The sequence below is a fragment of the Ostrea edulis genome, chromosome 9 (assembly GCF_947568905.1).
Source record: "Ostrea edulis chromosome 9, xbOstEdul1.1, whole genome shotgun sequence".
Classification (NCBI taxonomy): domain Eukaryota; kingdom Metazoa; phylum Mollusca; class Bivalvia; order Ostreida; family Ostreidae; genus Ostrea; species Ostrea edulis.
In genome coordinates, this window is record NC_079172.1 from 75,139,493 (window position 1) to 75,162,600 (window position 23,108).

Genomic DNA, 23,108 nt, shown 5'->3' on the forward strand with positions numbered 1-23,108 from the left:
TCTCTACCCTGGATCTCTTTCTTTCTCTCTCTCTCTCTCTCTCTCTCTCTCTCTCTCTCTCTCTCTCCGACCAAACCTACTAAGTCACAAGTGAGGAGCCCTCACAATGTGTAGAAGAGAATATTCTTTAAGCAAAATTGGTAATGTGTTAGGTATAGCTATAGGGATACTTATAAAAGTTTATCTAATACTCTCTTTCGAATTATGAAAAAAAAAGTTTTTGAGAGAGAATATTAGTAAGGACATGTCCTCACACCACTTGCTCTCACTAAGCTAATCTTTTGTATCTTTCACATGTTGTACATGTAGCATTCTCTTCCACAGAGTTATCGGTCCTTTCTCTCCCTTATAAGAGAAAGGACCGATAACTCTGCGGAAGAGAATGATGTAGGTCACATTTATGAGGACGACAGGGGATGCTTACTCCTCCTAGGCACCTGATCCCACCTCTGGTGTGTCCAGGGGTCCGTGTTTGCCCAACTATCTCCAACTATCTATTTTGTATTGCTTATAGGAGTTATGAGATTGATCACTGTTCGTTATCTTCACCTTGCATTGTGAGGACATTTTTATTTTTTTTTTTTTTTTTTTTTTTTTTTTTTGCTGCGTGCAAACGAACTCTGGCGGAAGCTTGGATGGTGTACACTAACTGTTTGTGACGATGGTGTGCACTAAATGAACAGTACCTGTTTTTCTGACGATTGATTGATTGAATATTGTTTAACGTCTCGCTCGAGAATATTTCACTCATATGGAGACGTTACCACTGCCGGTGAAGGGCTGCAAAATTTAGGCCTACGATCGGCGCTTATGGCCTTTGAGCAGGGAGGGATCTTTATCGTGACACGGGACCTCGGTTTTTGCGGTCTCATCTGAAGGACCGCCCCCATTTAATCGCCTCTTACGACAAGCAGGGGATACTGAGGACCTATTCTACCCTGAATCCCCCTTTTGTGACGATGATGTGCACTAAATGAACGTTACGTATATAACAGACCATACAATCCGTGATTGTGTTATATAACAATAGATGTAAAATCAGCAATGCGTGATTGTGTTATATAACAATAGATGTAAAAATCAGGAATGCGTGATTGTGTTATATAACAATAGATGTAAAAATCAGGAATGCGTGATTGTGTTATTTAACAATAGATGTAAAATCAGGAATGCGTTTATTTACGCGTTGTACATACATGATGTACAAAGTATCGTTGTTTTAGATTTTCTGACATGCCTCAAGTCATAGTGTGTGGCACTGGCGATGGACAGACACTTCATTATATTTTGTTTTCGTTTTGTATTGGGTTTGACACAGCCATGCAAGGTACGATTGATGCCCGAATCCGCGACTTTCCGGTCAGAAAGCGAATAATTTAACCATGCACTGACCCAGTCTTTTTCAACATGCACAATGGCAGTTCGACATTGTGAATTTGCGTTGACATTGTACCAGAAATGTTTTCCGGGGGGGGGGGTCGTTTATGTAGATAGCATCCTCTCAACACACATTAGAATTATAATGTACTGTTCACAGGATTCTCACTGTCGCTCAGTGGTTTACAGGGTTATTCTCCCTTTTCGATACTTACGTCTGTAGTATTCTGAACAGGATTCTCACTGTCGCTCAGTGGTTTACAGGGTTAGTCTCCCTTTTCGATACTTACGTCTGTAGTATTCTGAACAGGATCCTCACTGTCAGTGGGTTTACAAGGGGTTAGTCTCCCTTTTCGATACTTACGTCTGTAGTATTCTGAACAGGGATTCTCACTGTCGCTCAGTGGTTTACAGGGTTAGTCTCCCTTTTCGATACTTACGTCTGTAGTATTCTGAATTACGGTGTGAATTGTGAGGATTACACAAAGAACCTGACATTGAAAAGGTTTACCTGGATTTTAGTTATTTTTAATTTACACTTGGTGTTCGTAAAAATACTTAATACAACTATGGTATATTTTGAAACAGGGCGTTTATCATTGTATCATGTTCGTATTTTGAGAATGTTCAAGTTTTTGGTTTAAACTATTGCAGTCTGAAAATAGTGTACTTAATGCTGAATATGAATGTTTATACAATATCTCTGAAAATACAAAGCATGCAAGTCGTAACTGGGCTTACTTTTATTAAGGAACAACTTGATTGTTTGGGACTTAGTTATATGTGGCATGATCAAAATAACTTAATAATACCCAATTGCCAATAATACAACAAAGATTGAAGGGTTATTTTATTTACAAACATTTGGTTGGTAATTTTTGCTTGCAATGTTACCTAGAAAAATCTATTCCTAAGATGTACAAAAAGGATATCTCCAAAATAAGGTTATCATTACATAATGACAGACATAAAAATGTACCACGTGAAAAAAGATTTGGTAAACAAGTATCACTGAAATTGAGGATGGATACCACTTTTTGTTAGTATGTCCTGTATATTGTCAGATTAGAGCTAAGTTAGTGAAAAAGTATCACTGGAGTAAACCCTCCATGTTCAAATTTATACAACTATTAATTGTGAACAATTTTATAGAACTTTATAACATAAGAAAATTGATTTGTAAAACTCTTGAACAGTCTCGTAGGCCGTTTATTTTCAGCTTTGTAATTATTATGTATTTTCAATTTTGTTATAGTGCCATAAGATGTACATGTCTTTCGCAATAAAGAATTTTTAAAAAGCCTAACTATTCACTTCGGGTACCTGAAGTGTGAATAGCGTGTATAGATCTTACCCCCCCCCCCCCCTCTACCCAATGGAAAAATGAATTACATATAGAAGCCACATGTTCATTCAACATAATGATGTATATATTGATATTTCATAAGTGGTCATCTCAAAAGCTTAGAGCCAGTAAAAACTGACTATTCAAAACAACTTATGAAGGTGATCGGCAGGGAAATTACATATTTTAGATAAATTATTGGTTGCATATAATTAATTTATCTTTGGTGGGTAGAAGGGGGAAGAGGTCATGTACATAAATTATATACACGCAATCCACACTTCAGATGCACCTTGGCTGCGTCAAACTTAGGTGGTGACGCACCGTCTGCTCCTTCATCAAACGCTCGGCATCTGGAAGTGATAGATTAGATAGAAAAAACCAAACAAAATGGCCGAAAAAATCACGAACAAACGGCGCTGCGACTCACGAGCAGCTACGTAGTGCTAGATAACGCTTCAAAGTTGAACGAACGTCTACGTCAGGTAGGCAGAATCGGAGGGGAGGGGGGGGGGGAGCTTTCCCTCCAAATTTTGAATTTACTGGGTACCACTGAATACAAAATTTACAATTACTACCACCCGATAAATTAAAAAATTGGATGACTGCGCCCCCTCCACTTGTTGTAGTTGTGTTGTATGATAAGAATGTATTTATGAGCTAGTGAATTCAATCCATGTAGTGAAAGAAGAATACTTGACACCCACCACCCCACCCCCATATTAATATCGCATAAGATATAGATGGAAAAGGATATAAAACGAATACCATACCACAAACTCAGATATAGTTTCCGTTGAGAAGATACACAGCGAGTTTTACACTGATGCCATATTTTTAAGTAGAAACGAAGTAGGACGGATTATATTATTGACGATGGGGAAATAGTGACGGAACACCCCCCCCCCCCAACCCCCCCCCCCCCCCCCCCCCCCCCCCCCCCCCCCCGTTCAGAGAACTACCAAAACAAAGTCACCCTCACCACCTTAACTGGACCTTGGCTTGCTTTGTCGTATCTGACCTAGGCTATGCCTGTGATAAGTTGCGGAATTTTTGCCCATGGATTTAAATAGCGCCCTATCAACATTAGTTCTCTAAAGCGCTTTACAAATGTGAAAGAAAAGATAATATAAAATCGATGTGCACATACATGTGAATAAAATATTCATAGTGTCAAAATTAAAATGCATAAAATATTATTATCAATATATAGCGCCAATGTAATGATATGATTACCCTAATAACAATTTAAAACTACCCTTAGGAATAATTAAATACATAAACATGACATAGGTATAATAACAAACAGCAGGTTTTTTTGTTTGTTTGTTTTGTTGTTGTTGTTTTTTTTTGGGGAGGGGTTGGTTTTTTTGTTGTTTTTTTGTTGTTTTTTTTTTTTTTTTTTGTTAACAGCACTGTAAGAGCTGTCTGTAAGAGCACTAAGTATATAAAAATAATCACAAATTAAAAGCTAATCTAAAGAGATGCGTTTTGAGGTCCACTTTAAAATTAGACAATGAAGTACATTGTCCGAGTTTAAAAGACAGAGACTCGATGCAGCCTTGTCCAAACGTCGATCCCCATATGTTTTCGTACGTGTCCGAGGTACCTGTAGAAGATGCAGAGATTCGGATCTTAGTGATCGTGTGGGATAGTAAACTGTAAGGATATCCTTTATGTAAACTGGAGAGAGGTTGTTGAGAGATTTGAAAGTATGAAGAAGTGTCTTATATTGAATTCTGTATTCAACTGGGAGCCAGTGAAGATCTATTAGAACAGGAGTAATATGGTCGGATTTTTTTGAGCGTGTTATTAATCTTGCAGCTGTGTTTTGTGCCCTCTGAAGTTTGCTGGTGTGTTTAGAATGAACACCATAAAGCAATGCATTTCCGTAATCTAACCTGAATGTAACTAGCGAGTTTACTAGAGTTTTACATGCTTCATCGTTGATAAATGAACGGATACAGCCAATTCTGCGAATGTTCACATATGCTGATCGGAAAATAGAGAGACAGTGTTTTTCCATGGTAAGGGATTTGTCAAAGAATACGCCTACATTTTTTACGAAAGATGAATCACTTACAACACAATCACCAAATTCAAGATCAAAACTGCTCATATCTTTAAGTCCATGTTTTGGTGCGAAGACTGCAAGTTCAGTTTTATCTTCATTGAGTTTGAGGAGGTTAATACTCATCCACATACGTATGTCCGATAAACAACTTGAGTCTTTTATTTGAGACATGTCAGTCCAATTGTCACTAGGCTCAACGATGATATAGATCTGGGTGTCATCGGCGTATATATGATACGTCATATCATGACGTCTCCATACTTCCCCTAAGGGTTTTGAAAAAAGACAGTAGAGTCTCGGACCCAGGACTGAGCCTTGCGGTACACCACATTCGAGGAGACAAGCACCAGACAAAGATGAACCGACGGCAACACGTTGATATCTATCACTAAGATAGGATTTAATCCATTTCAATGCATATCCAGTGATACCAAACATGTTATTATGATTATCCCGCACGTTCTTAAGAAAGTTCGAGTATATTGTTACCCTGGTCTGAATTCCTCGAAATAAACTTAAGTCGAAACTGCGATTTTACGAACATTTTAATTCCCAAATAAAAGAAACCACAGAGATTTTTTCGAGACTTCCAAGCATGTTCCGTCCGTCCGTCCACTGTCACACCTTCTTCCTCATAATCTTTTGAAAGATAACTGGTGGTGTCCTGTAGATGTGCAATATTTAATGTTTCGGAATTTTCATTTTCAACAACATTTTTCTACAAAATCCTGGTTCCCAGAACCCGCCATACATTTTATGCAGTATTACTTAATACACCTTTGGAAGATGATTGATGGTGTCTTGTAGATGTGCAATAAGGTTACGGAATTTTCTGTTCATTTCCATCCTTGTTTCACCCTTGAGCTTAAATGGGGTTCGAAAAACAACGTTCTTTCAAAAATAAATAAATACATAAATAAAAAAGAAGAGGGATAAAAACTTGGTTCCAAAACCCCTCTTACATTTTACGCAGATTGATGGTGTCCTGTAGATCTTGTGCAATAGTTTTTTGAAATTTTCACTTTCATCCTGCAATGGGAGTAAATAAAAAGCGATTGGTTTTTTTTTCAACAACAATACCCCCCCCCCCCGATTCCCAGAACTCCTCTTCCATTTTACTTTAGGAAAGATAATAGAATTCAGAATTATTCTCTTTTTCACCTTGAGGGACATATGGGATGGAAAACGACGAACAAACACCCAGTACATGCTCAGTGCATTGTGTCATGTGCAACAAGAGCAGGTTTGAATCTCAGCCATTAAAGATATCTGAACAATCAAAATATTATGGGGGCTGGGATGACCCCATACAGGGCACTTGCCCGACAGAATACTCAATGCATCTTGGCATATGAAGCAGGAATATATGATAATAGTATGCATGTATTTAAAGACAAACACTTGCGTGCGGGTATTAGTGCTGTCTTATGACAGCATCCATAGTTTATATTCATAACTCTACAACCCCACTGATAACAAGCCCTGGATTTATATGTACGTGTAGATATGTAATCAAGGTGACCACTGTGTTTAGTCTTAATTATCATTTTAAAATATAATAAGCTTATTCTTACTTTAGGTCTTTTGTTAAGTGTGTCTCGTTGTAGAATATAATAAGTTTATTCTTACTTTAGGTATTTTGTTAAGTATGTCTCGTTTTCACTGTTATAGTAAAGACAAGTGCAACACCTATGTCTATCTAATTGCCAAGGGGGAGGGGGTGCGACCCAAGTTTGTACCTTTTCCAAATGACCATTTGTTTTGGTTCATAATATTCAACCAAAAGGGGTGCAATACTCGGACCCCCCCTCCCACCCCTTCAATAGACCCCCCCCCCCATCGATAAACGATAAACCCGCCACAGCAAGTTAACGTTATATCCCCCCTCGATAGACCCCCCCCCACCCGCCACATGCAGTAAGTTAACTTTGTATCTCATCTGGTGGAGAACTTGAACAAAGATATCATGGAAAATGTTTGGAAGTAGATACCAAACAAAAGCACCCGAAAAACGAATGAACGTATTTTCAAAGAAAATTATAGTAAATTATGAAATCTGTCAAGACAAGTTATATATATACACATACTGTAAAATGAGAGAGAGAGAGAGAGAGAGAGAGAGAGAGAGAGAGAGAGAGAGAGAGAGGGTGAGGTTAGCTGCAATAATGTAGCCCTATCCAATTTTTTTTTATTCTGACGTTTTCGGGATAAAAAAAAAAAAAAAAAAAATCAGAGAGGGCTACATTATTGCAGCTAGGGTGAGGTGTGTGTATGTTTAGAGCTGACCACTAAAATGTCTTTACAAAGCAAGATAAGTTATCACATATTTAGAGCTTTATTAGTAATCTTTATAAAGGAACATTTCAGTTGATAGGAATATTTTCACAGAGTACGTAGAACAAAATCATACTTACTTAATAGTCTCTAATTAAATCATCTTCGTGCAAATCAGAATAAGGACCCCATGTGGCCCGCAATTTTCACAGATATTTCAAAATAAACGTAAAAGCGTGAAATCTAATAAAAACTTGCTTCCAGATTATAAATGTTCTAATCGTGATCATGTAAACATCTTCCTTGATGACTTTGTGAAAGCCGAAATCTAACACTTGCTAAATTACAACTTATCATCTCGTATAAATTTATATGCGATCGACTTCTTATCTCGTAATAATGACTTCCCATGTTCCTTAATTGATCTCACTAATGTCACAAAATGCAAACAAAAATCTATCGTACAAATGCTGGATTTTAGCACATGTTGGCTCTTCAGATCATGGCAAATACGTACATGTAAATTTTCGTACAAGCTATATTATACTTTTTGTGAGCTCATTAAAACCATAACACAAAAGGTACAGTACTTGATTTTAAACAAAATCCAATCACGAGTCATTTAAAACCAGGTGTAATGAATCGAGTTGTACCAACCAGGCACGTAGAATCAAGGGGGGGGGGGGGGGTACTTTTTTGATAACGTTAATTTCCTGTTATTTTTACATGTGAAGTTAGTATTTACTTTCACATGCAAAGTAAAATCTATATTTCTACATTACATATGGGCCTTATGTATTCTCCAAACAAATTATTTCCATGTCATTTTTGATGTTAGACAGTTTCCGACTTTGTATCAAATAGCAAAATTTTACTGTCGGACACAAGATCAAACTGATTCATTGTGTTTGAACTTAAATAAAATCTTTTAAAAAGAAACACATGAATTCTGCATTTACAATATTAGATTTATTTTTGTTTCACCTTTTGCTAACTTTCACAAATTTGATCGATCAAAATATTATTTGGCGGGTCTTCGATTTTCCTGGTTTTCAGTGCTTTTGATGGTCATGTGTAAAATTACGATACCGTAATCAAAGACAGGGATACAACTCTTTGATGTTTAATCATTACTGTATTAAGTCAATCACAGAGGAAGATGAATTTATTGCATGAATTTTGTTAAAATCAACATCAAAGTTGTCCAACTTTAAATCGTATCTGATTCACGATCGCTATGCCCAACCAATATTCTTTTATTTTTGGGAAGACCAAACTGTCAATAATTGTAAATAGTTGAAATTTTGAAATCACTCTCTTTTTAATGTGCACACACCCCAACGTGGCAGAATAATCAACCAGATGACGGAGGCCACTAACTGGTAGAAGTAGAAGTGGTATTATTATTTATTATTTTTTTTATCTAGACACCCCCTTTCAATATTAGCAATAACGATATCCATTTGTTAGATTTTTTCAGTTATAAAACAGTTCCATTACGTTTAAGTCTCTAGATAAAACACTGCTTCTGTATATTTCTGATTTATTGGAGGGGGGGGGGGGGGTATAGTAAATTACGGTTTTGTCCGGTTGCTAAACTTTTACTTTCCTTTTGATTGGAGTAAGCTCTTCCGTCGTATTTTGGCGCGAACCTTTGTTTTGCTGTCTGATCGTTTTGGGTGGGAAAACATAGACCTGCACCTGGGATACATATTGGTTAGATCAAGAGAGAAAAGAAACATGGAAGGAAGGCAGCACAGATTCACAATGGAAAGAAAACAAAACTCAAGACGACTAGATCGCAATTCAGAGAGCAGATACAGGTTTGTCAGTCTAAACACTGTAATAGAAATTTACAACCAGTTCGTCTAAAAATCAGGGTGGAAATGGCGAGGAGACAAGCGTCATTGTCGAACACCGGTCACCTTAAGACCAACGATATTAAGATTTATTGGGGGGAAAATTGACAAGGATTGAGTGTACGACGGTTTCAAGAGCTCTGTCAATAATATTGTAATTGTAAGTTCAATACAGATGAATTTTCCCAATTTTCTTGTTTTATCGCTATTTTTCCCAATTGAAAGGGCCCCAGTCCCAAATTGGTGGGAAAAAAACCCACTGTTGCAGTACCTCGCTTGCAGCTTATCGTAAATTTTTAAAGCTCTCCAGAGCTTATGCTGCTTGTTGTATTGTACACTGAGTGGCCAAAAGTATTGCAACAAACATGGCTGACGTCATCACAATGTAAATAACAGCTGCATGGAAAAAAACAACTTTCAATGAAATAAACATTATTTATTTACCATTTTTTTCTAGTATTTTGTTGCAAAGTCTTTTTGAATAATAACTTGTCGTAGTCTTGAAGATATGGAAGCTACGAATATATGTTTGAGAGAGGTCATTCCAAATTTTTGTCACTTCAGCCATTAGGTCATCCCGGTTTTTAATATCATCAAACTCGCGGGACAGTTTGATTTTGATACAACGCCAGACATTTTCAATGACATTAAGGTCCGGGGACTGTGCAGGCCAGTTGAATTTTGGAATATCGTTTTCTTATTTCCAAGTATTGGTCTGTTTAGAGGAGTGGGGGTGGAATTATCATCTTGGAAAATAAATTGCCGATTTTCAAAAATTTTGCTAACAACGGGCCATAAGTGATTATCCAGCAATTCAATATACCTTGCTGAGTTTAGATTTCTATCAACAGGTACACGAACACCAATACCATAATAGGTAATACACCCCTAAAACATACAACTTACTCTCACGGGCGTTTTGCGTTGGTTCAGACGGTAAGATTTCCTCTTCTCAGACGATTTTCTCCACAAACTTACAGAGTTATTTTGTCCAATGACTACCTGTGTTTCGTCTGAGAAAATAACTTTCTACCACTGTTCAGGTTTCCAATGTCTTTTCCTCGGCACCACAAAATTCGGAGTTGTTTGTTGACTTTAGCGATTGTAAGCGTTTTCTGAATTTTGCCCCTCCTGTATCCTTCCTGGTGTAACTTACGACGAACAGTTCTCATGGACACATTTGTACCTTCATTCCTATTAAAAGTTGATGTAATGTCTTGAAGAAATTGTCTTCTGTTTTCAGAAAGCGATAAAGTTTCCGATCACCCCTCTCATCTATCACTCGGGGCCTTCCTCTCCGGGGATCGTTTTTAACACTTTCTTTTTGACGGAATGTTTTCAAAACTCGTCCAACAGTGCTTTGATGGATTCCCAAATGATTCACTAATTTTGTTGTCATTAAATCCCTTTGAATTTAGAATTACAATCCTTTCCTTTAGGTCCTTTGACAATTCTCTCTCATTCTTCGACATTGTTTTCATTCGATACCTTACCGGAAATCGTCTGCTACTTTGAATTACAAACGGTTCCCCATATAATTCGTACCCTAGTTAATTCGCATACCTGACATCACGACCCAAGCTTACTTTGTTACGCGTCAGCAATAAAAATAAAATTTGAAGCGAGTAAAATTGTGATGACGTCAGCCATGTTTGTTGCAATACTTTTGGCCACTCAGTGTACATATCATCTTTGAATAAATACAGGTGACTCTCGATAACTCAAAGTTCAAGGGACCTTGATAAAACTTTGAGAAATATATGCTACCAATACACTACCACCACTTCGAGACATCGAGAGTGAAAAACAATGAAATGTGTTTACGGGATCCAACTTCACTTTGAAAACTTCGAGAGATCGAACGTTCGAGACGATAGTAAATTTGCTTTGTTATATGGAGAAGAAAATCAGGACCATGATTTCACTTCGAGAGATCAAAGTTCAAGCCATCAAGAGTCACCTGTATTACTTATTGTTATTTTGTTGAATAAAATTAGAAATGTTTGCATTTGTTACGAAAATAATTACTTTAAGATTCTTATAATTCCTGCATTCATTAAGTTATTTCATCACATTAACCAGAACAAAACCAAGAAAAATAACCTTGATTTTGTTTCCCAAAGCGAAAAATGTTAGATCCATGACAGCCCTACCCACCAACTTATAGATATACGTGGATCGACTTACAGTACTGTGTCAAGTTTCATGACTAAATGGACATAAAAAACAATAGAGCAGAGTTGAGGCTTACTGAAAAATTACCTGTTGAAGGACTATGTAGGAACTGTTCATATGCTTGTAGGAAGGGCTGTACATATTATTGTATGCTTGTAGGAAGGGCTGTGCAGATTATCACTCAAGGTCCAGGGAGGATGGAAGCCCATTAAGAAGTCCGCTTCAACAAAAGAACCGCAACAGAGAGGAGGAGAGAACCACAGAGTCACGAAACAGGTAAAACCTACAGGTGCTGAGATAAAATCTACAGGTACTGAGTTAAAACCTACAAGTGCTGAGATAAAACCTACAGGTGCTGAGTTAATACCTACAGGTGCTGAGATAAAACCTACAGGTGCTGAGATAAAATGTACAGGTACTGAGTTAAAACCTACAGGTACTGAGTTAAAACCTACAGGTGCTGAGTTAATACCTACAGGTGCTGCAATAAAACCTACAGGTGCTGAGATAAAACCTACAGGTATTGAGTTAAAACCTACAGGTGCTGAGATAAAACCTACAGGTACCGAGGTAAAACCTACAGGTGCTGAGGTAAAACCTATAGGTGCTGATGTAAAACCTACAGGTGCTGAGGTAAAATCTATTGGTGCTGAGGAAAAACACCAGTCACTTCTTAACTTAAATGTTAACATATATATATAATTTTCATTTACCGATATGCTTTTTCAGTAATAAACTTGTTTCATTTGGTAGGAGACACTTAACTTGACATAATGTTCTATGTATTACAAATTATTAATACGATATAAAGAATGAGTGTTTATCTTGTTTGTATTCTGTGAGATATTTATATTAATTATTAATCAATGTGAAATAAAGAATGTTTGTATTCTGGGGTTATTTATACAAAGGAAGCATGGGGATAATTACTTCATAATTAGCTTTTCTTGTATAGAAAGTCTTCACTAAGGTTACTGTCTCGAGTAAACTTGTATACTAGATTATCATAATTAAATCAATTGGCAACAAATTTGTTTAAAAAAACTGTCGATCGTCATGGTTTGTTTCTTATTGTTACTTGTCTTCTTAAAGGAGCAGAAGACAGTTTTGGAAAAAGTTGCAGGATTCAGAACAAGCGGAAAGTGACGAGGATTTTCCCCCACTTCGTAAAAGTTTATGGTAATGGTTTATATGGTGCTTTTTTAAGATCACTTGGAGATGAAGTTTCGAGTTTGTGTTCGGATCCTAACTTTGTAACGAAACTATTATAGATGCTTATACTTGACACAAAAGTTCTTGTTGACTTTGGGATTGTCTTCATCTTGACCTAAGTTGTTTGAACAAGATCAAGGTCACTGAGAAAAAAGTTCATGTGCAGGTCGCAAGAAAGTTTCACTGGATGCTTATAATAACAGATACAATGGTTTATAAAGATCTGAAGTTACGATACATTATTATTTACATTAGGTCAAGGTTACAGGGATAAAGTTGGAAAATTGTATACGGGCCATATCTTTGAAACTTTTTTCATACATTTTGAATAAACATATCAAGTTCACTAGAAAAAATACTATTGTACAAAGTATTTATCCAAATTGTTAAATTAAAATGACTATACGTTCATAGTTTACACAAAATTTGTTTGTGTCAATATTTTGGACCAAGACCATTTGAACAATGTTAAGTCTATTGGGGGTCGAGAGGTGGAGTTCTGCTCGTAATGTTAAGTCTATTGGGGGTCATCGAGAGGTTGAGTTCTGCTCGTGCCATGGCTCAGCATTTAAAAGTGAGAATTATGGTTCTTTCAGATGTGACCTTAAAAATGGAGGTCCCTTGTTGTTGCAGGCATTGGCGTGTTAATGAACGCCCACTGCTATGGCCATAAATGCTAAGCACAGGTCCAAATTTGGGTACTTCACCTACAACTGGTGATGTCTCAATATGAGTAAGGGGCCTCCGTGGGCGAGTGGTTAGATCATCGTGCTCAAAATCACACGGCCTCTCACCTCTGGTCGGCGCGGGTTCGAATCCCGCTCGTGCTGGTATGTGAGAAAGTTTCCCAGTTTACTTTCGGAAGGTCGGTGGTCTCTTCCCAGGTACATTGTATCTGGGTTCTCTCTTCCACCAAGAAAAACTGGGCGCCACCAGATAACTGAAAAATTGTTGAGTGTGGCGATAAACAGCAAAAAACATAAACAAATAATATGAGTAAAATTCTTGATGGGACGTTAAAAAAAATTAAGTAACCAATCCAATTTGGATGAGCTTTGCAGGGGGTTGAAGTCTTTGATGGACAGGTCAAGTAGTCTTTAACCTTCAAAATGGGTAATATATTTTGGTTTTATTTGGCTAATGATTTACAACATTAAAAAAAATATCAAGGAGTTTTTAAATTTCAGCCAATCATAAAGAAATTGATGGCACAAAATTTTGGCATGCAAGCAAGATCCATCACTAATTGATAAATGTGTGTTTTGTGTTGTCTTTCAGCAAAATTCTAATCTGGTCTTGATACTTGTAGTTACACACCTGAAGCTGAATTAGGGGACTCTACAAGGGTAAGAGATTGGGCTGAAGAAATGGAAAGGGAGGATGCGAGAATTGCATGCAGGTAAAGCCCGGGCTTAGCAGTAAGGGCAGTGAATGCTCTCCCAATATTTTTGTCAAAAAATCATTTAAATGAATATTTTAAGCTTAAACAGGAATTATTTCAAATGAAATTTTGTTTATTTGTTCCTGGGGATTTGAGGTGGCAGCAGAAATAAGAATCAAGCTCATGGTATCCTGGTTGTAAAACGAGGGATCTTAGCACTAGGCTACTGAGACTGCTCAGCTTAGGATGCAAGAATAACTCTTCATTGTTTGTCAAAAGGTCCAAGGTCATAATTGCACAAAAAATGGTCTCTGAATATCTCACAGCGATTTTTTTTTCTACCCACTGGTACCTGTACCCATTCAATTTGGTAAAATAGTATCAAAATCGAACAAATTTGGAATTTTTTACCAAAGTATCTGCAAATGATTTCAACTAAACGAAAAGAAAAAAAGAGAACAAAACAAGAAGTATTCATCTCTTTACAAACTTTATTACGGTAATATTTGCTGTTGTGAGACAGGAGGAATCGCCATAGGCTCGTTTTAGAATCATCGTAGCTCTACTAAACATGCACACTGCCATGATCTGTACTTTCGATTTAATACCGTAAGTGAACATTTTTGTTAACTTGAACGACGTTTCAGACAAGTAAATTACGATGTCAGCGGTCTATTTTTCGGCAAGTAAATTGGAAATTTTTAGTCTCAAAATTGGGAATAATCAATGGTTTTTAGCATTGGAAATGGTACCGTTTATCGGCACCAGTTATATAAGGGGGGAAAACGCTGTCTCAAATGCTATTTAATCTTTAGTGTAGAAACTTCCCATAAAGAGTCTTTTGGTCAAAAAGTCAAGGTTACATAATAATAAGAAATAGGCTTTGATGATACCTCAAATACTGTTAAAGATTTAGCACCAGTACTTTGCCATAAGATTTAGACATGTTACTGGTTGATTTGATGTGTTTTAACAGGGGAGAAGTTTAATGATTGATTTAATGTGTTTTAACAGGGGGAGAAGTTTAATGATTGATTTGATGTGTTTTAACAGGGGAAGAAGTTTAATGATTGATTTGATGTGTTTTAACAGGGGTAGAAGAAAACTAAACCTGTCTAGGGAGGAATCGAAGCAAGAAAGGTCAGTGAGTGCTAGTCGAGATACTCTAAAATTTGTCGCCAGTGGAGAGAACATTTGGTATTATCCAATGAATCCACTGGCAATATAGTGTTTGGCATTACATTCATTAGTTGTTACATGAGGGCTTAATCCAGAATTTTTTTTATCAATATACAGTTAATTCTTACCACAATTATATAGTCTGTAGTGTTTGTCACATCTCATTTTGTTTTAAAGAAGCTATTTTCTATTTTAAGTGATCTATATGTAAACAAAAGCATAGCATGAGGCAGAGCCTTGTTTACATAATAAAGGAACGTGAGTGCTGTATCTCACTTGTAACTCAACGACTGATATTCAAATTTGGTTGACCATTCGAAATACCTTAGTTAAGCATTGTAAATATTATAATTACAAAGACAAAATTTGAAAATTTTCAGTTCAAATTGTGTCCATGTTCCTTTAAGTTTCATACATTAAATTTTCATGAGGTGATGGTGCTCCTCATTGAATATGGGTCAATTATCTTGTAGGGGTTTAAGTTGTGTGGTCTTCAAACTATTTTTTCTAGCCAAACACAAATGTTCGTTATTTTTCTCCTCCTTTCGTTGTACAGTAGAGCCATCTTAATATCATATAGATGCACTTTAAATTTTGACACACACACACAATTTTTAGACTTGCACTGATATAGAGTCTGATCTTGTGATTGTTGAATAGCAGGTTTCAGAAGGAGAATGACCGATCTGTGCTGGATAGACGTCAGAAGGCCATCGATTACGGAAAAAACACCCTGGCATATGACAGATATTCCAAACAAGTCCCCAAGTAAGTCATTTAATGCATCCAGAAGGAAGTAGAATAAATCTCATAGTGAGTCATTTAATACACCCAGAGTGAGGTAAAACAAATCTCATAGTGAGTCATTTAATACACCCAGAGTGAGGTAAAACAAATGTCATAGTGAGTCATTTAATACACCCAGAGTGAAGTAAAACAAATCTCATAGTGAGTCATTTAATACACCCAGAGTGAGGTAAAACAAATCTCATAGTGAGTCATTTAATACACCCAGAGTGAGGTAAAACAAATCTCATAGTGAGTCATTTAATACACCCAGAGTGAGGTAAAACAAATCTCATAGTGAGTCATTTAATACACCCAGAGTGAGGTAAAACAAATCTCATAGTGAGTCATTTAATACACCCAGAGTGAAGTAAAACAAATCTCATAGTGAGTCATTTAATACACCCAGAGTGAAGTAAAACAAATCTCATAGTGAGTCATTTAATACACCCAGAGTGAAGTAAAACAAATCTCATAGTAAGTCATTTAATGCATCCAGAGTGAGGTAAAACAAATCTCATAGTCATTTGATACACCCAGAGTGAGGAATAGTAGAACACATAATGCAGTTGGTCATTAAGTTTTATTGAGCACAAGTCATTGGGGTAAGTGGGTTAAGATATTTTTGTTGTCCTCAGTACTTTAGTTATACCCCCCGCAACAAGTTGGGGGGGGGGGTATACTGGAATCGGATTGTCCGTCTGTCTGTCCGTCCGTCTGTAGACGCAATGGTTTCCGGGCTTTAAAGCATTATCCTTTCCACCTACCGTCACCATATCATATATATGGACTACCCATGGGATGAAGATGTTCCCTATCGATTTTGGGGTCAAAAGGTCAAAGGTCAAGCACACTGGACATTGAAGTAGCAATATGGTTTCCGGGCTCTAAAGCGTTATCCTTTCCACCTACAGTCACCATATCATACATATGGACTACCCATGGGATGAAGATGTTCCCTATCGATTTTGGGGTCAAAAGGTCAAATTCTTTAACGGCTTTTTTCATCACATGGAGATGCTGTGTTCCTAGATACCTTTTGGATCATAATACTGAAGTTTTACCTATTACCAATTCCCTTTGGGAGATTGGGGTAAGGGGGGGGGTATTCTTAGTGAGCATTGCTCACAGTACCTCTTGTTTCATTAGGATGATATTTTTCAATATGAAAAAGTATTTCCTAAATAGAATAAAATTACATGTATTGAATTGCTGGAAAGACTTTAATCAGCGATTGAGTTAATGACATGTGACCTCAAATTCCCTTAATTCGCATTCAACTTTTTGCACTACTTGCAAATGTAATTACTGTTGCTAGGTTGCCCTTTATCCTGATTAGAAAAAGGTCAATACTTTCGACCTGGTTGCCCAAGGGTATGGAAAGTTGGAAGCAAAACCATTAATACGGAAATTAGAGTTACATCCCTTGATAATACTATATCTTCTGCAGGTTCCGGTAACTGGATTATTTCCGGAATAGTCAGTGACAATTGATGTCCAAAATTTATAATCGATTGTTGCTGTTTGCGGCCTTCAGCTATGATTTTTTGATAGTCGGCAACTATTGTAACTATTGGATTTCTTTAAAAAATCTCAAACTTAAGTTTGCTTCAATGACATATGGCTACGCTTAGCAATCTTGTATTATTAAAGTTTCCGATCAGTATGGGCACATTCGGGAGCATTTGTGTCTTAAGGACACATCTTGTTTTATACTGCTGTTGAATATTAGAATTAAGCATTATGATTGCGCTAAAATTTTTCGATTTGCATCATTTCGTTTTATTGTAGGACTCAGCGACTGAAGACACATCCCAGAACTCCAAACAAATACAGGAAGTGTAGTCGCCGCTCGTGGGACAGTCAGGTCCGTCTATGGCGTATAGCTCTTCACCAGTGGGACCCACCAAATGCTGACGGAAGCACCTCATCCCAAAGGTAGACAAAAAATTAAATTCGTCACACAGATAGATAGAACTTAAACCCATCACACAGATAGAGAGAACTTAAACTCATCACACAGGTAGATAGAACTTAAACTCATCACACAGGTAGATAGAACTTAAACTCATCACACAGATAGATAGAACTTAAACTCATCACACAGGTAGATAGAACTTAAACTCATCACACAGGTAGATAGAACTTAAACTCATCACACAGGTAGATAGAACTTAAACTCATCACACAGGTAGATAGAACTTAAACTCATCACACAGGTAGATAGAACTTAACCCATCACACAGATAGATAGAACTTAAACTCATCACACAGGTAGATAGAACTTAAACCCATCACAGGTAGATAGAACTTAAACCTATCACACAGGTAGACAGTGGAATCAGAATCCCACCCCATGTGTTAGTGTTGGAAACTTTGAAGGAATTTTATTAAGTTTTAGATCCCCTTTGTGAAAGGAAAGTTTGTGATGCTCTGTATTGCTATCCGTATCCTATGTTAGTGTTTGGGGCAGGTCCACTCATAGGTAACTGTATAAGCATGATTTTGTTCAAATTTCATAATCAAACTTCCATGGGTGATGCATCACACAATCAGATTTCCATGGGTGATACTTGGGGTTCTAATGGCTGTTACCAGTTGTACTTCGGTTCTAAACTTCAGTCCGGGTGATTCAATCTAATTAAAATCAGATCGTAAGATACGCTCACAATTGCTACAATAGGATCTGACATAAACAGGGCTCGAAATTAGTGAAAAATACTCGCAAAATGCGAGTACATTTGAAAAAGAGCGAGTAAAAATAGTGGACACTCGAAAATCTTCGCGAGTGGTGATTTACAAACTATGATCGTATCGTATCCGTTTTATACGGTGGTGCACTATTCGCTTTTCTTAAACTTGCACTTTGAATCATACAAACGCTTACATGAACAGCCGATTTCAACAACCGTTTCTATCCGGATTTTTTTATGATTTTTTAAAGAAACTCTTGAGTCGAACAAATGCTTTAGAGGTCAGACATGGCATTATGATGAAAAATATAGACATATGCCAAGAGTCCTGTTCACCTATAGGGTGATTAAATTGAATTCCAAGTATGAGGTTTTTGTTATTCATTTAGCTAAAGAAAAAAAGAAGTTGAAGTCTATGTTTTACCAAGTCTTCCGGTAGTCATTTTTATCAGAATCATGAGAATGTCCTATTTAAATTACTTTATTGTCATATTGATGTTGGGTTGTAGCATATTACTGAAGTTCATTTGTGGCCTATGATTTCGAATTCAATGACTAGATTTAAGTTCCTTATGAGCAGGATTTTTAGCGAGGATTTAATTTTGGCATTAGCAAGAATGATGAGGTTGCTAAAATTGAATATTGCTCATAATTTGTTCCATATTGGAGGTAATTCCTGAAATTATAGTTGCTAAAATTAGCTATCGCTGAATATATATATACCCATTTTTGTGGGAAAATCATAAAATTTGTGTCCATTAAAATTTGCATTTATACAGTATTTGAAGCAGGTGAATTCGAAAGTTGCTATGTATATCTGCATGGACAATTGATCTAGTGGTGTCCAGTGACAGTCTTGTTTGCATGTGTGTATGATTATCAATGAATACCTGGCATTGACCAAAATTAAATGGTATGGGCCATGCATAAACATCTATCTCATATTTGACCAGTTTTAAACGAACGGAGCTCTGAAAACCTTGTTTTGACAAATTTTTTAAAAGTTTCATTTGATGGGAGATTGCATCACTTTTGGCTATAATATATGTTCATCCTCTAGTTCTCTGAATTTTCACATATATTTTTTTTGGTCTTCCATTGCAACACGGAAGGGGACATAGAAATACCAGTGTCCGTCTGTCTGTCCCACTTGACTTTGTGGACGCAACTCCTCTGAAACCGCTCAACGGATGTTGTTCAAATTTTGTTGGATTGTTATTCACCATATGTTGTTCATCATATTTCACTGCCATTTCGATTAGACAAATTTTACAGGAGTTATGGGACTTTCTTTAATTTGTACATTCTACACTATAGGAACACTGGACGCAATGAAATTGAGTGCAGTTGGATGTAGTACACTAAATGGCATATAGTCATTCATGAGTCAGTGCTACTGTGTTATATGAAATTTATGGATAAATAGGAAATTTCACATAATAGCACAACCCTTTTACTCTAATGCCAATGACCGTCAATGTGAAACCTGTCATCTTGACATCAAACAAATGAACAAGCAGTGCTTGAAATGTTGCTAAAAGATTCTTTTTTCATTTTACAGGAACCCCTCCCTACTGGAGTCTTCTGACGAGAGTGACAGCGAAAATGTTCATCTAAGTTCACTCTCTCTGTCTCAACCCTCTGAGCACTACTCGGATGCTGACTCGGAGATGTCCTCTACCTCAACTGATGTGTTACAAAAATCACAGAAATACACCGGTCTGATGGACAAAGAAAACGTTGATTAGGACAAGGAGTGACAAAGCTGTAGATGTGAGGCTGGACAAGAGATTCAGTGATGTGTTTGATCATTGCAAATATTAAGAATAGTATCAGATGGAATACTTCTACGACCTGATGTTTTACATATTTATAATTTGTCTTTTTAATTTAATATTTGATTAAGGCCACTTGCTACAAATTTTTTAATTTTTTTTTTAATTCATGTTTGTGCATGTTAAGTGAATAAATTTCACTGCATGGAATTTAATTATTTACCACAATTTCTTAATTATATGGAAGGGGAGGGCATATATCACAAAATTTGAACATCACAGAAATTACACAAGTTTGTAATACTTTTGAATGTTAACACTAGTTAGTAATTACAACCAGATTAAGCCGAAATTATATTTTAACTCGCTCATCCAAAATTTGAAGCAAGTGTCCTTAATGGCAATTTGTCATTATTTAAAGAATCTTGTAAATTTACACTGATCTCTTCAAATTACATTAATGCAATATGTATGGTTTCATTTTCACTTTTCAATGACAATGTTGTAATGTTCTTAATGTGAAGTTCAGTGTGAACCAGTTTAGGTAATAGGAAAATTCACATAGACAGTCAGCTGTGTAATTCACGTAGACAGTCAGCAGTGTAATTCACGTAGACAGTCAACAGTGTAATTCACGTAGACAGTCAGCTGTGTAATTCACGTAGACAGTCAGCTGTGTAATTCACGTAGACAGTCAGCAGTGTGCTATTGAAAAGTGAATGTGATAATGAGTGCTACCTGTGTATTGACTGTACACAGACTGAACCACAGTACCACACAAGTCATGTGGTAAGTCATGTGACCAGCATGTGATAGATCCCATTCATAGAAGGTTTTATCTTTTATGAACATTCAAGATGTTTGTGATATATATCTGAAGTGCAGACTCGTATTTCCTGAAGTTTGTATTATACATGTATGAAGAATTATTAACAGTATGATTATTGATATGAAGGAAGAGCTATGATTGTCGGTGCTATAATTCTGTAGCCCAGATCTTGTATTAACCCACTGTATTTCTTGATCTATAATACACATGATCCTCCTGTGGCTAATCTATTTGTATTTTTTTCATTAACCCCAAATGAGTTGACCCACATCATTTTGCTATAGGCAGCCTTCAGTCTTGTCATTTTAATTTCTGTTTTGATGAAATGTAGTTTTACATGGATCACAAGTTTCCAGTGATTTTTGAGTTTTTAATTTAGATTTGTACTGGGGTGTAATTTGCCTCATCTGTGGATAACTTCATTTAACATACCATATTTTTAATTTTTAAGATTCAAATTTGTAAGTTAAAGAAACAAAAGTACTGTTTGTGTGTTGTGTTGGGTAAGTCTTAAATGTGTACCTTCTGTAATTTTGCTGTCATAGGACTTCGATTTGAAAAATTAAAACTTTTAAATCAATAGACTTTGGGAGCACTCAATATTTGTGTTTAAGATAAACAACTGAAAGTGAAAAATCAGGAGTTCATCAATATCAACTCCCATTTACATCCGAAAGTAAAAATCACAGCAGTTTATCAATATCAACTCCACATTTACATCCGAGAGTAAAAATCACAGCAGTTTATCAATATCAACTCCACATTTACATCCGAGAGTAAAAATCACAGCAGTTTATCAATATCAACTCCACATTTACACCGAGAGTAAAAATCACAGCAGTTTATCAATATCAACTCCACATTTACATCTGAAAGTAAAAATCACAGCAGTTTATCAATATCAACTCCACATTTACATCCGAGAGTAAAAATCACAGCAGTTTATCAACTCCCATGAATCAAAATGATTCTGCAGGTCAATATCTAGAGCACGTTGACAAAATGAAAAAGGAACCTATGCAAAAGGTTGGAAGAAGTTTTACGGATATGGAAAATGCTTATTTGTAAATTATTATTTCCATCAAAGAAAAGATCAATTTCACTTGAATTCTGATTATGTATTTTTCTAACGTGTTGGAAACATACACCCAGGTAGACAAATTGCACTCAAAAATTTATTTCGTGTAGTTGAGAATGAATCCAGCTGAACTACGTGCTAATATCAACTCTCAGTGTATGGAGCGCCAAATTAACATAATCTCAAATAATTTGAGATAGCTTCATTTCATTTGATGTGCACAATTCAATTAAATTTCTCTTTAAATAAGTAATGATATCTTTAATTCTGAATTATTTGACACATTAATTGAATTATTGATAGCATCAAGTATTCTGTTGAATTGGTGAGTGTTGGAATTGATTTGTTGCTCTCTTCAAATGAATTGATATCAACAATTGATGTATACTACAATTCAATTGAAGTGATCCACACTCGTCAAAATATTTAAAAATCCTGTCGGGTGAAAAAAAAAATCTATATCCAACAAAATAGTGAATATCCTCTTTTTTTTTTTTTTTTACCCCATTACATGTAAAAGACCTAATCTATTCATCTATAGCAGTTTAATAGAAAGGGGAGAGTGGGCGACCTCCACGGAAAAGTTGGTAAACTCCCCTACGCTGAATTTACCTCGCTAGAATCATCATTCAGCTATTCATTTCATTAGCAGCAGTGTTAACAATATCGTCAATTTAATGGCGATTACTCTGTAGTAGAACTACTGAAGAAGAAACCGACCAACTAAGCGGAAAAGCTGGAGTGCAGCTAGGGTGATTGCCAAGGTCGGGGATAAATGGAGAAGTGGCATTGGGGCTGTGTGTGCCAGTGAGCATGAAGAGGCGAGGCAACTCCGTAGCTGAGTTAATTATTGCACGTTTTCACCGATGTATGAGCCCATATTTACACCCGAGGTTGCGGAGGGTTTAATGTTTTTGACCCATCCATCAGTCCCTTTATTGTCAGCGCAACTCCTCTGAGCTAGCCCGCTCAACAGAATTTTGTGAAACTTTGTAGTTAATAAGGACACACTGTATAGATGTGCATATCCCCAGGAAATTCTGATTCAATAATTTTTCTGGGAATTATGTC

The 23,108-nt window shown here is 36.5% G+C and overlaps 1 protein-coding gene across 3 annotated transcripts; it reads left to right on the forward strand.

The window, feature by feature from the left end:
* The first annotated feature begins 3,041 nt into the window (after positions 1-3,041).
* LOC125659210 (histone RNA hairpin-binding protein-like) lies at positions 3,042-21,541 on the forward strand. 3 transcript variants are annotated; one of them, XM_048890812.2, is made up of 9 exons: positions 3,042-3,207; positions 8,697-8,893; positions 11,264-11,380; positions 12,197-12,283; positions 13,626-13,715; positions 14,790-14,837; positions 15,537-15,644; positions 17,454-17,600; positions 19,917-21,541. In XM_048890812.2, exons 2-9 carry the CDS (start codon positions 8,811-8,813, stop codon positions 20,101-20,103), a joined length of 867 nt encoding a protein of 288 aa, XP_048746769.1. In that variant the 5' UTR covers positions 3,042-3,207; positions 8,697-8,810; the 3' UTR covers positions 20,104-21,541. The 3 variants fall into 3 exon arrangements, with proteins under 3 accessions (XP_048746769.1, XP_048746770.1, XP_048746768.1); XM_048890813.2 differs by having other exon boundaries at positions 3,082-3,207; positions 8,693-8,893; positions 15,540-15,644; XM_048890811.2 differs by having other exon boundaries at positions 3,083-3,207; positions 8,693-8,893.
* The last annotated feature ends 1,567 nt before the right edge of the window (positions 21,542-23,108 follow it).